The sequence below is a fragment of the Mesoplodon mirus genome, assembly GCF_964341445.2.
Source record: "Mesoplodon mirus genome assembly, chromosome: 16".
Classification (NCBI taxonomy): domain Eukaryota; kingdom Metazoa; phylum Chordata; class Mammalia; order Artiodactyla; family Ziphiidae; genus Mesoplodon; species Mesoplodon mirus.
Window position 1 is genome coordinate 18,511,995 of NC_138992.1, and position 14,062 is coordinate 18,526,056.

General features: G+C 41.6%; 1 protein-coding gene across 2 annotated transcripts in view; it reads right to left on the bottom strand.

Annotated features, from left to right (window-relative positions):
* Positions 1-14,062, bottom strand: part of DEPTOR (DEP domain containing MTOR interacting protein) — a 209,123-nt gene that overhangs the window by 48,866 nt on the left and 146,195 nt on the right. The window contains exon 9 of one of the 2 annotated variants that reach the window (XM_082601042.1): positions 429-2,987. The exons of the other annotated variant lie outside the window; for it this stretch is intronic. Coding sequence (XP_082457168.1) covers positions 2,859-2,987 — 129 coding nt within the window. The 3' untranslated portion in view covers positions 429-2,858. Of the gene's footprint in view, positions 1-428; positions 2,988-14,062 lie in introns of those variants that run through there. 2 annotated transcript variants of the gene reach the window in all.

Genomic DNA, 14,062 nt, shown 5'->3' on the forward strand with positions numbered 1-14,062 from the left:
CAGGCAAAGAAGGAGAAAGAATAATATTCTAGGGAGGAGAAACTGCATGGGCAAAGGCTGCAGGGAGCTAGACCGGGGCCCTTTTGGGACTGGAGCTTTCACTTTAACTACAGGGTGAGGATACCAGGGGTGGGCTGGGACTATAGCTAAGGTGAAGCTCTCTTGGCCTTAAATAGAATTCTCTGGCATTTGCACTTTAAGAGTGATGGGAGTCAAAGGAGGAATCAGGTCCATCCTCCCTTCCTGCTTTTCTTCCCTTCCTCCCTCTCCCTCCCTCCTTCCCTCCCTCCCTTCCTTCCTCCCTCCCTCCTTCCCTCCCTCCCTTCCTGCTTTTCTTCCCTTCCTCCCTCCCTCCCTCCCTCCCTTCCCTCCCTTCATCCATCCTTCCTTCCTTCCTTCTTCCTTCCCTCCCTCCCTCCTTCCCTCCTTCCTTCACCTTAGTGTTCATTTGAGCAAAGATATCAATGCCACTCTCTGAATCAATGAAATTTCACAGACAGGAGGCTGTGTGAAGTCAATAAAGGCAGATGCTTCTCTGGTGCTTAGTCTGGCTGAAGGGAAGTGGTATTATGCCAAGGTCCAAGACAATGGGCATTGGGACATGCATAAAAAGGACAGGTAGCAGCAAGAAGATGCCACGCCCAAAAGGCATTCCTCCTTCTTTTATCAGTTAATGAATACATGCAGACAGGAGGCATTTAGGACTTATCTTTTTTTTTTTTTTTTTTTTTTTTTTTGCAGTACGCGGGCCTCTCACTGCTGTGGCCTCTCCCATCATGGAGCACAGGCTCCGGATGCGCAGGTTCAGTGGCCATGGCTCACGGGCCCAGCCACTCTGCGGCATCTGGGATCTTCCCGGACCGGGGCACAAACCCGCGTCCCCTACATCGGCAGGCGGACTCTCAACCACTGCGCCACCAGGGAAGCCCTAGGACTTTATATTTTAAAGATGTTATACATTTTTTTAAAGTCTAATGGTAAGGCTTCCCACTTACTAGTTGTGTGGCCTTGGGTATATGACTAACCTTTTTATGAGTCCGTTTCCTCAGTTGTAAAATGGAGATGATGACAACACTGACCTCACAGGTCAGTAAGGATAGGCAATGTATAGTTTTAGCACAGCACTGGCTACAGGACAAGCCCTCAACGGAAGGTCCCTACATGCGGAAAGGCTGGGGAATGTAGGAGAGGGAGTAACATGGGCTTTAGCATTAGATAAACTTGTGTTTGAATCCAGGCTCTATCACTTAGTAGCTCTTGCAACTGTGTGAACTTGAGACCATTTTAAAACTTGCTCAGACTTAGTTTTCAAGTCTGAAAAATGGGGGGTATAATACCAACCTTGCTGGGTTGTGATGAGTATGAAAAGAGAGAACGTATGTAAAGTGCCACAGCGCACAGCCTGGCACAGAGTTTAAATGCACATACACACGGAGATGATAACATTTCTCAAATGTAGATCGACAGTATTAATGCTAGCCATCCTATATTACTTCAAAGTCCTATTCTCTGACTAAAGCTACAGATCAGAAAAGTTGGACTACCAGAAACATATATATGTGGTATCTTTAACACGGTATGTCCATTCCACCAGTACCATTACATTATAACCTATCACCAAAAAATGGCCAAGGTACAACATTCATATTTTGTTACTACAGGATAAGAAAGTAACCTTGTCGTTCAGAATGTATTATATGAAAATAAGAGGAATTGAGCATTCCCTGATTCCCTAATTTGGCACGTTGAGCTTCCTCTATACAGCAAGCCCCAAAATGCATTCTCTTTGAGACCAAAAAAAGAAACACGCATATATACAAGTGAGCTGAAGAGTTACAACACAAGAAGTTTCTTTTGGTGAAAAATAATCCTGCCAAATAAGCAACATGTCATGTCCTTAGAATATGTCACACTAGAAAGCTAGTGAAAATTCAGGCCAATAAGGCAATTTAGTTTCAAGTTTTATCATATATGGGCCAAGTTCTAGAATACTTCACTTAAAAGGGGACAACTTCAAAGTGAAATCTTGCCAGAGGCGTGATTTTGAATGACATGTGTATATACAAACTTGTCTGTTTCGACATTCAACATACTCAGGATTATTTCTAGAAAGCTGCTGTTGCTGACTGATAGGCTCAGAAAGAGAAAACAGAGCACACAGTTTTAAGTAGTTATCTCCCTATCTACCCCACCCATACCATCGTAAGGTTTTTGGTTTTTGACCAACGCCATAACTGAAAACACATGTTAAGTGAAAAGTTGATACTAAAGGCAGGAATTAAGAAAAAGTCAAAAATTTGATGGCTTTTAAGCACTGAATGATATAGAACCTTCAAAATGCTAATTAACAAGTACTATTCCTTTGGATGTTGTTTTAATTTGAAATTTGGTGAAATCTAGATCCTCTAATAAACAGTTCCATGCTCATTTGGTGACAGTACAACTTCAAGTCTGTAAAAACTACTTTATTGACTCCTGTGAAGGGGATTTTAGCACATTGCTGTCTTGGCAAGAGAAGCATTTCAACAACTTTCTGCAAACTAAGATATAAAACAATGGATGAGAACTGCAAATGGAAATTGAGTGAGGCAATGCTACTATGTAAAAAAAATTTCTGTTTCTCAAACTTTTTCTACACTGACGTAAGTCGTTTTTTTTTAAAAAAAAGATGTATTACCCGGTTCTTCCACATTCAACAGGGAAACAGTGTGTGAAACTCATAAGATGTGTATGTATGGAGAAAAGATCTGTATGTCCAAAGCCATCCAGGTATACAGAAGTCTTGTCATTGCAGAGCTTTGTGTTGTTCTGCCTTTGATCCTCCGCAGGCCACGGGATGGGCTGGGAGGGCTGCCCTCTCAGCACTCTAACTCCTCCATGACCTCCATCACAATCGTCCGTGGGCCCGTCAGAATCAGGTTGCTCACCGTCCGGTAGTCAACGTGCAGTACGTTAAGCCCATTTACAGAGACGACGAACTGACAGACCTAAAGGAAGGACAAAGAAAAAGCATCTCTTGAATTCCCTAGCGGTCCAGTGGTTAGGACTCCCCGCTTCCATCTGCAGCAACATGGAAGGACCTAGAGATTCTCCTACTGAGTCAAGTAAGTCAGACAGAGGAAGACAAGTATCATGAGATATCGCTTATATGTGGAATCTAAAAAAAAGGGCCTACAATATGGCACAGAGAACTCTACTCAGTACTCTGTAATGACCTATACGGTGGAAAGAATCTAAAAAAAGAGTTGATATATGTATATGTATACCTGATTCACTTTGCCGTACAGCAGAAACTAACACAACATTGTAAATCAACTATACTCCAATAAAAATGAAAAAAAATAAACTATGCAAATTAAAAGAAAAAAAAGCATCTCTTAGAGCTCCTGGTTTTTCATAGACCTAGAATAAAGACATTGTGTATCTTTAACAGGTAACTTCCTACATTGGTACCCAAGTGTACCCAGTCAGCAACTGCAATTTAACAATTTCCAAGAAACTATACTTTTCCTGGAAGGCAGTATAATAGAAAAAGCATTTGGTTTAGCGTTTTACCAACTTGGGTTTAAATCCTAACTCAGCAAACTTATTAGCTTAAGCTAGGTACTTAAATTCCTGAGCTTCATTTCCCTCAGCTCTAAGATAGGGATGATTAATAATCATAATATCTACCTTATAAGATTGTTGTAAGAATTAAATGAGGTCAAGGACATAAAGCTTCTACTCCAGTGCTCTGAACCTATGGGGTACTCAATACTTTGTCATAATCACAGTGTTTGTGGCTGTTACTATTCATTTGGACTCAGTTTATAGCGAGATTCTATGTCCTCGTGTTCCCCAGTCTTCTTTTATACCTATTATTCCTGCATGATTATTAATAGTTTCTCCTTTCACCTGCCATGGTGTCCCAGTTGAGATGATAAATTCCACACATTTCCCTATTTCCCATCCTTACGAAAATGGATGAGGCCAACAAAGGTCAGCTTTTAAACTAAGTGAGTATGAGTTTACCTATGATAGGACAGATAATTCCAATAAAAAATTTAAAAAGCATTATTCAGTAACGAGCGGCCACTTTGGATGTGTCATACTGAACATAATACTGACCACAGCTACTGCCTCAAACGGAGGGGCTTCTCTTGAGGTTGGTGGTGGCATCAGGTGCTGGGTACTTTCCATTTAGCTGACACGGATTAACAGATGGTATATCTGTTGCGTGTCTGAACAGTGCACACTGGACAGGAATGATTTGTTTATGTCACTCAAATAGAAAAATGGAGAGATACACAGATCTCCAGCTGTCGGTGATAAGTACTTCTAATCAGCAAAACAGAATCAAACAGAATATAAATCTGTAAGGTGCTTGGCATATAGTAGGCACTGGTGGTGAGCTGAATGATACCCCCAACCCCCAAAGATGTCCATGTCCTAGTCCCCAGAACCTGTGAATATATTAGTTGACATGGCGACAAGGAATTAAGGTTGCACATGGAACTGGACTGCTAATCAGCTGATTTTAACATAGGAATTATCCAGGAGGGCCCAATGTAATCACAAGGGTACTTATAAGAAGGAGACAAAAAAGTCAAAGGCAGAATTAGGAGATGTGACCACAGAAGCAAGACTGATGTGAGGAAGTGGCTAGGAGCTGAGGGATGCAGGTGGTCTCTAGAAGTTGAAAAAGGTAAGGAAATGGATTCTCCCCTCAGAGCCTACAGAAGGAATGCAGACCTACTGATACCTTTATTTTAGACCCTTTACTCCAGAACTATAAGATAATAAATTTGCGTTGTTTTAAGTTACCAAGTTTGTTAATTTGTTACAGCAGCAATAGGAGATGAATAAAATAATCAATACATATCCATTGTTGAATGAACTGAATGAATAATGTATTAAGCAAAAAAAGCACAATTAGGATTGAGCCTGAAGGATTTCTGGCTTCTTATAAATTATTTCTTCATTTACTGGGAAAATAAGAAAATAAAAAGAGGGACTTCTCTGATGGCACAGTGGTTAAGAATACACCTGCCAACGCAGGAGACATGATCCCTGGCCTGGGAAGATCCCACATGCTGCAGAGCAACTGAGCCCATGTGCCACAACTCCTGAGCCTGTGCTCGAGAGCTTGCGAGCCACAACTACTGAGCCCGCGTGCTGCAACTACTGAAGCCCATGCGCCTAGAGCCCATGCTCTGCAACAAGAGAAGCCACCGCAATGAGAAGCCCTCGCACCGCAACGAAGAGTAGCCCCAACTCGCCGCAACTAGAGAAAGCACACGTGCAGCAACGAAGACCCAACACAGCCAAAGATTAAAATTAATTAATTAATTAATTAAAGAAAAAAAAGAAGACAAAGGGGAAGGGACAGAAGTTGGGGGGGGGAAGGAGATGGCTGAGGTTGATTAAGTTAATGGAGTTGTTTTCATGGCTGTTAGCTTTGAGCTCTAACCCGCCCCCTTCCTTGAGGGAACATAAGCTGCAGCTGTGGAGAAGTGTTATCCTTATCTTATAGAAAACCACCAGAAAAGAAAAACAAGAACCCACCAGAACTGGTTAGAACCAGCCAAATCCAAGATGGCAGAAGACCTGACCTTCAGGAGACCCTGAACCTCATTATACGCTCATTGTAATATGTTAGCATGCTAAAGGACACACCCACCAATACCATGACAGTTGACAATTGCCATGACAACAACCAGAGGAATCCATATTAGGACTGAAAAGGGATGTTGCCCCAGTTCTGAGCAAACTACACGCCTGTTCTCGGAGAAGTAATGAATTCCCTCCCCCAACCCCTCCCCTCTATATCAGAGGTATCCCAGCCCAAGTCTGGTGAGAAGGTGATTTGCAAACTAAGTTCCCGATTCTCCATTCTCTGGCCTCTGAATAAAGCTTGTGCTGTTTCTGTCTCAGCGTCGGTTTTGTTATTGGCTGTGGAATCCAAATGGACAAAGAACCTTCCCTGCAGAGGCAGGGGGTTCTGGACAGGGCCAGGGCCCAAGTCGGGGTCCGTCCAACCAGTTCGGTAACAATGTGTCCCATATCTGTGTTCTCATCATCATACTTCTTTTAAGTGTAATGTCTTAAGAATTAAGGTGCACACCTGCTCCCAATTATTTATTAATAAATTAATTTAGTGTTGACAACACAAAGAATGTGAAAACACTAAAACACTTGAAAATCACTGTTTCCTTTTACTGTTCTCTGAGTGGGTAATATCAATAGAAACTCAGATACCATATTAACAAATATAACAAATATGAAATAGAACTAATATGAAATATAAATTACATGTTATATTTTAAATGTAAGTATGAAATAAAATACATAAAATACTGTATTAAGTCTAAAGATATCTATACCTATTACTTAGATAAACCAAAAGTGGAACTTATTAAAAGGGCAGCTGTGTATCTGTGGAAAAGATGAAGGATTTGGAATCCAATGATATGTATTTAAGTCCTAGCCTCCTTTGCTGGATGATCTTTTTTTTTTTTGGCCGCATAGCTTGTGGGAATTTTAGTTCCCCGACTAGGAATCGAACCCAGGCCCTTGGCAGTGACAGCGAGGAGTCCTAATCACTGGACTGCCAGGGAATTCCCTGAATTATCTTAATAAAGTCATTTGCCTCTATGCCTCAATGACATCATCTACAAAAGAGAGGTAAAAATGCTTATCCTCACAGGTTCAAATTAATGAACTGAAAACCTTTTTGCAAATACCAAGCCCTACACCAATACTAGCTTCAATGAACTTCTTTCCCTTTAAAAATACCCACTTTTTTCAAGGTCACAAGCAAAACAAAATGGAAAGTGGATAGTGGAAAGCACAGTGGTTATTTACTCAATAAACACTCACTGTTGTCATAAGCCTCAATATTTTCCACTCCCCAACTTTAAAATACTATGGTGTCGGGCTTCCCTGGTGGCGCAGTGGTTGAGTGTCCGCCTGCCGATGCAGGGGACACGGGTTCGTGCCCTGGTCCGGGAAGATCCCACATGCCGCGAAGTGGCTCGGCCCGTAAGCCATGTCCGCTGAGCCTGCACGTCCGGAGCCTGTGCTCCACAACGGGAGAGGCCACAACAGTGAGAGGCCTGCATACCGCAAAAAAAAAAAAAAAAAAAAAAAATACTATGGTGTCATTCTCCATAAGGAGACCGACCTCTGTTTTTCTTTTCCTGTTCCCACAAATCTGTCACCGTGAATTGAGGACACTTTTTTTTTTTTTTTTTTTCCCCGTCAGAGCACATCTTGTACAGAATCAGCAGTTCTCAACCATGGTTGAAGTCATAGTCAGAATCAAGGTCACGCATCATTCAGGTCAGAATTCATCCTGAAACAGGCTACAAGTGTAATTTGCAGGACAATTCAGCATGAATTCAATGTAGACATTTGCTGGAGTTTTGTGTTTTCTACTCTAGCATACTCTTGAGCCAAAGAATGAGAGGAATTCCACCCCCACCCAACCCAGAGTGTTGACTTTAGACCCGGGTCCTTCTTTTCTCCAAAGGGATGAACAGCCTTTTTGTGCTGCCCAAGGAGAGCGCAGAAGTTGCCTGGTAAACTCACACTCTAGCTAACCCTTCATAGGCTCCCAAAGATGAGACATGTCTCTGCATCACTCAGGGATCACCTGCAGCATTTAGTCTCGACCAGAATTGTATTCTCCCTCTCCCACATGGTGTTGGTTTCAACTGACCAACATTTAAAAATTAGAAAATTTTCACATAAAAATCTATATTCTGGCTTCTCTGGAACAATCTGAAGATCTAACAATACCAGGCCTGGATGGCCACTTGACAATGGCTCCATAGGGGCTGCCCCTTCTAGATGGGCACACATTCTCTCATTTGCCGTGGTCCTCACCACTTCCTATTTTTCTTACACCTAGCTGAGAGACATTTGAGTCTGTGATCCCTGATCTGGGGCCATCAGAGAGAGAGCTTAAGAGAGGAAAGCTTTGGTGCTTCAAAATTAATGGACCCCAAATGTTTAACAACTGATGAAAGGGGAAATAAAATTTGGTATATCCATACAATGGAATATTATTCAGCAATAAAATGGAACCAACTACATGTTAAGACATGGCTAAACCTGGAAAACATTCTGCTAAGTGAAAGAAGCCAGTCCCAGCTCTGACTCAGCCAGGTGATCACAAGGTAAACAATAAATACACTTACAACCATTCTGTTTTTCACTTTCAATACAGTATTCCATAAATTATAAGAGATAGTCAACACTCTATTACAAAACAGGATTTGTGTTAGATGATTTTGCCCAGCTGTAGGCTAATATAAGTGTTCTGAGCATGTTTAAAATAAGATAGACTGGGCGCAGTGGTTGAGAGTCCGCCTGCTGATGCAGGGGACACGGGTTCGTGCCCTGGTCCGGGAAGATCCCACATGCCACGGAGTGGCTGGGCCCGTGGGCCATGCCACTGAGCCTGCGCATCCAGAGCCTGTGCTCCGCAACGGGAGAGGCCACAACAGTGAGAGGCCCGCGTACCAAAAAAAAAAAAATAAAACTAAAAATAAAATAAAATAAAATAAGACTAAGCTATGATGTTCCCTATGTTAAATGTATTAAATGCATTTTTGACTTACAGATATTTTCAAGTTACAATGGGTTTATCAGGATGGAACCCCATCATAGGTCATCTAGTTCTCTAGACCTGACTTTGAATCTCTTACATTCTTGATATCCTTCTAATCAATTTCTTTTTCTTTCTTTCTTTTCTTTTTAATGATAGCTGGTTTCTGTCATTGGCAACCCATGCTCATCAATACAATCCTTAAGGACAAACTGAATATCGGAGAGGTTAAGTTATTTGCTCAAGGGCACACAACTAAGTGCCTCATCTGGAATTTGAACTCCATGACTCTACAGCCTGACATAAATACAAATTTATAAAGTACAATATTCAAGTTCTGAGGAATGTAGAGAATAGTGGAAAACAAGTGTTTTCTCTCTTGGCTTTAACTGTTAATTAAACAGTCTGGGTTCACTCAAATACCTTGTGATGTTGATGTTTAGGCTCTTCCAACTTCATTAAGAAGGTTTTTACTCAGTTATGGTTGGGCTGCTTTTTGTGTCACTTAAAATCCTCAAAAATATGTAAATTTGGACATTTATTTCCATTTTTTTTTCCTTGAATGACACAAGAAAAAAAAAAGGTCTTTCAAACACTTATCATGCTTATATTCAAGGTAGTAATTTTAGGGTCAGGCTGTTGGAAAGACGTCATCTCTCCCTAAGTGGTCCCAACAACTTCTGTGGTTCCAGCAGTTCCAATATCCTGTTACTAAAAATGTGCAAAATGATCTAGAAATGCAGGTATTACTATGTAATGTATTCAGTTTTAATGGACTTTGAATTAGCATCTATGGTACACTATGTTCTGAAAATCAACACACAAGCAACAACAGGAAGCACATGGCCTGGGGGAAAATTATTTCTCTACTATATTAAAAAGCACAAACACACAGAACATGTGATGAACTCTGAATAGACCTACTTTAGATACCTATTACCCCCCCTGGGGTGGGGGACTTAGATGCCACCCAGAGTGGGTAATGAGAATTTGAGTGAGGTTGTGATGCTTTTCTTCTGCTTATAATTATCTTTCTCAGATTTGTTCTCAAAGGTTTGAACGCAATTACCTCATGTCCCCAGTTCACTGAAAAGAGCTGTCATGAGCTCCTATAGCTGCTCTGATCTCGTCTCCTACAAAAAGGAGGGTACCTTCACTTTAGAAAGAAGAGATGTAGAGGACATTATCCTTAACGAAAGGGAAGAACCCAGCCTTCATAAGTCATGGGTAAGTGATGTCTCTGAGCATCCGGGCAGTGAAGAAAAGGCCTAAAAACCAGAGCAGGTCCAGTAAGAGTTAACAAGAAGAGGGAGTCAGGACTCATACGTTTCAGGGTGTGACCGCGTTGGGATAAACACCTAGGCTGAACTCCAGGCTTCTTCCTGATAAGGAGCCAGAGCGACTAAATAATCTTGCCTCTAATTCCTCTCCCTGAGCCAGTGCTGGCAGAGGTACACTAACCCTCTGAACAGACTGAGCGCCTGTGGGATGAGGCAATTGCACATGAGTTCTTGTATGGCTGGAGTTCCCTCACAACCATTTGATTGTTTCAACCAAAGTGGGAGCGAGATTGAGGAGAAACACTACACCTATGATTACCTAAGTGTCTTCTCACTGCCATGGAAATCTGTATTCACCAACATCCCTGAAATGGCTGCACTCATGTGAAAGCTACTCTAGCTTTTCTCTATTTTTTTTTTCTTTCTGATCTTGAAGGACAAAGAAGGATTGGAAGGTAAGGCTGCTTCAGGCTTTCCCTGAAAATATTAAAACATTTAGCAAGACAGAGACCAAGGCAGATAAAATTTCGGAGACAGAAAGAGTCATATGGAGAAAAAAGATAGACCCAGACAGATACAGAAAATAATCAGGAAGGGCTGAGTCCTGGTGAGTAGGAGACGGAAGCTTGTCCAATCAAATGATACAGAAAGCAGAACCAAGATATTAAGGGCAAGTTAATACTTAAATTCTTAATCAAGTAGAACCCTCAGATGTATTCTAGAGATCACCCTAATCAAGCTCCCACTAAAAGCAGAACTCTCCTCTACAAATCCCTGCCAGGCAACCAACCTATCTTACTTGGATGCTACGTATGACAGGAAATGCACTAATTAATGAGGAAGCTTATTTTGAGCCAGTTACATGTTAGAAGTTTCAGCTACACATTCAGTCAACATTATTTAAACCATTTTCACTGTTCAGTGCCTAAGTGAAAAGCATATCCAAATATAAAACAGTGGCTCTCAAACTGTAGTGCAAATATAAGTAAACTTTGAGGGCTTGTTGAAAATGTGAATTCTCAGATCTTACCCAAGACCTACCAAATACGACTTTTCAGGGGGTGGGCCCCAAGAATCTGCACTTTCATTAAGCATATCAGGTGATTCTGCTACAGCACAATGTTGAGAAACCAATGCTATAAAGTATCCACCAGAATTTTTTGTACCAAAAGTTAGTTTATGTGCTCATCCCATTCCTGTTAGTATTGTGATAATACATTCTATGGTTTGAGAATTAACCACCTCAAATACAAGAAGGGGGCTGACATTTCAGATTTTATTATAATTATTACTTGCCTGAAGTCTATTTCGTTTTTAGAGCCAAATTTTGCTATCTTCTAGACTTTAAAATTAGTAATAACAATGTATAAAATGTTTAAGTTTAGAACTATTATCTGAGATAATATCCAAATTGCTCAAAATGCAATACCCCAAATAACCAAACCTGCTGCCATGTTACCACACATATTTTTAAAGCCATGTGTGAGCCACCAATGTCAACTGTTAATGTGGCAAACACAGCCCACAACCAGACCTGCTGATAATGAAGCTTGAGGCTTTTTGACAGCCAAAGTATCCAAAGTAAAAGAAGACGGAGGGTGAACCAGATTAACAAAAGTCGTGAGTAGATTAAGAAATATTTGAAAGCTGCTGAAGTTTAGAAAGGAAAAATGTATATTTTGATTGTTCCTATTTCTTTAAACCTTGCTCCAAATCATACACCATGGCTTTTATAATCTGACATCAAAGGCTGTGAAAGCAACAGCATAAATACTTAAATAGAGAACTATCTTTTTATGGATGATTTTTAATTTCTTTTCTTTGTTATCCACCCTGGGAAAGCCTAGCCATTTGATCCATATACCTGGACCACTTCTCAGGTTACAACTTGCCAGTCAGTATGGGCAGTGCTCTAATTGCTAACAGGACCACCTAATATTTTTCCAAAGTTCTTTACATGTGTAATCTCATTTAAAATTCCCAACATACCCTATGAGGCAGGTATGATTATTGTTATTATTATTTACATATCACAATCGAGGGTACAGAGAAATAAAGTAACTGGCCCAAGTTCACAAAGCTAGTAAGTGGCGGAGCCCAGGTTTTGACTCCAAACTTTTATACTTAAGCCCTAGGCTACCTTGCCTCCTAAGTAATAGATAATCAGCTCCCCTAAAATTGGCACTGACACCACATGGATAAACACCTCAGTATGGTATCTAAGCACCTCTCACACACAATGAAGTTTCTTAAGAACACTGCATTTGATTTTTCCTTCTATGATCCTTGAAAAATGGAATAATGCTCACTTCATCATCATCATTATCAGGGAAGAAAACAATGGAGAATAGTAAGGGGGCATTTTTTTACTTTTAAGAATAACTCAGGGGCTTCCCTGGTGGCGCAGTGGTTGAGAGTCTGCCTGCCGATGCAGGGGACACAGGTTCGTGCCCTGGTCCGGGAAGATCCCACATGCCGCGGAGTGGCTGGGCCCGTGAGCCATGGCCGCTGAGCCTGCGCTTCTGGAGCCTGTGCTCCGCAACGGGAGAGACCACAACAGTGAGAGGCCCGCGTACTGCAAAAAAAAAAAAAAAAAAAAAAAAAAGAATAACTCAGGCTCCGGGCTTCCCTGGTGGCGCAGTGGTTGAGAGTCCGCCTGCCAGTGCAGGGGACACGGGTTCGTGCCCCGGTCCTGGAGGATCCCACATGCCGCGGAGCATCTAAGGCCGTGTGTGCCACAGCTGCTGAGCTTGCGCTCTGGAGCCTGCGAGCCATGGCAGCTGAGACCGCGTGTCACAACTACTGAAGCCCAAGCGCCTAGAGCCCGTGCTCTGCAACAAGAGAGGCTGCTGTAATGAGAAGCCCGTGCACTGCAACGAAGACCCAATGCAGCCAAAAATTAATTAAATAAATAAATAAATTTTAAAAAAAGAATAACTCAAGCTAATCTTTACATCTGGGCTAGACCTGGCAGGTCTTATTATCCTCAACCAAAGTTTAAAAACCATGTTTATTTATAACTCTTCTGCTAGAGTGAGGTGAATGTTAATGATTCCTGAATGAAGATTTTAAAGGTTCCAGGAGGAAGGACATAACACAAATAGAGGATTGTATAATTACCCTTGGTAACAATGCTTCATATAATTCAGCCAGCAAACTCCCCCAAGGCACACCATTTGTCATGGTGATTACATCACCTAATCTGTGCCTTTAACTGGCATTACCAATTCCACTCACATTCCCATTTTGCTGTTGCAATCTTTGCTTCACAATAGAAACAGGACAGCAGAAGATTCAATATACCATCTGTCTTCTGTAGGTGGGTGAGAAAGTTGGTATCAGGTGATCAACACAGCATGGGTGTTGCCAAGTTCAATGTGAGGCACCCTTCACTTGTCTATAAAGCTTGGCTTATTCACAGCAAAAACAGACTTCCTAAAAAGTGTATCTCCGGGGATACACTCATTCTCTCCTTCCTTCCTGCCTCCCCAGTGAGGATCTCCCCAAGGGTAAATGAAGCATAGAGCAATGGAGAAAGCACTGGATTAGGAGTCAGGAGAGAAATTCTAGTCTCAGCTCTGCACCCAAACAGCTGAATCATTTTGAACATGCTGTTTGACTTCTCCAAGCGTTAGTTTGTCATCTGATCAACTGGGCTGCCAATAAATGTATATTTATTAGAGACTTTAAAGCACCTTTCAGCTCTAAAATTCAATGAGAAAAAAATAACTTCTATTAATTAGTGATTGAACAACACTTACTATTTTTTTTTTTTTTTTTTGCAGTATGCGGGCCTCTCACTGTTGTGGCCTCTTCTCCTGCGGAGCACAGGCCCCGGACACGCAGGCCCAGTGGCCATGGCTCACGGGCCCAGCCGCTCCATGGCATGTGGGATCTTCCTGGACCGGGGCACGAACCCGTGTCCCCTGCATCGGCAGGCGGACTCTCAACCACTGCGCCACCAGGGAAGCCCAACACTTACTATTAATAACTGGTTACTTAGGTGCCAAGAACTAGGTCAGGAGTTTGCTTACATTACATTTGCAAAGGAGACATTATTTTTAGATATGTAAACTGAAGTTCAGAAGAGTACAAATGAAGAAGTGTAAGATGAATCTCTTCAGGCACTTAAGTGTTTTCGATATGTAAACAACAACAACAAAGGTCTAAAAGACATATTATAAAGCTACGG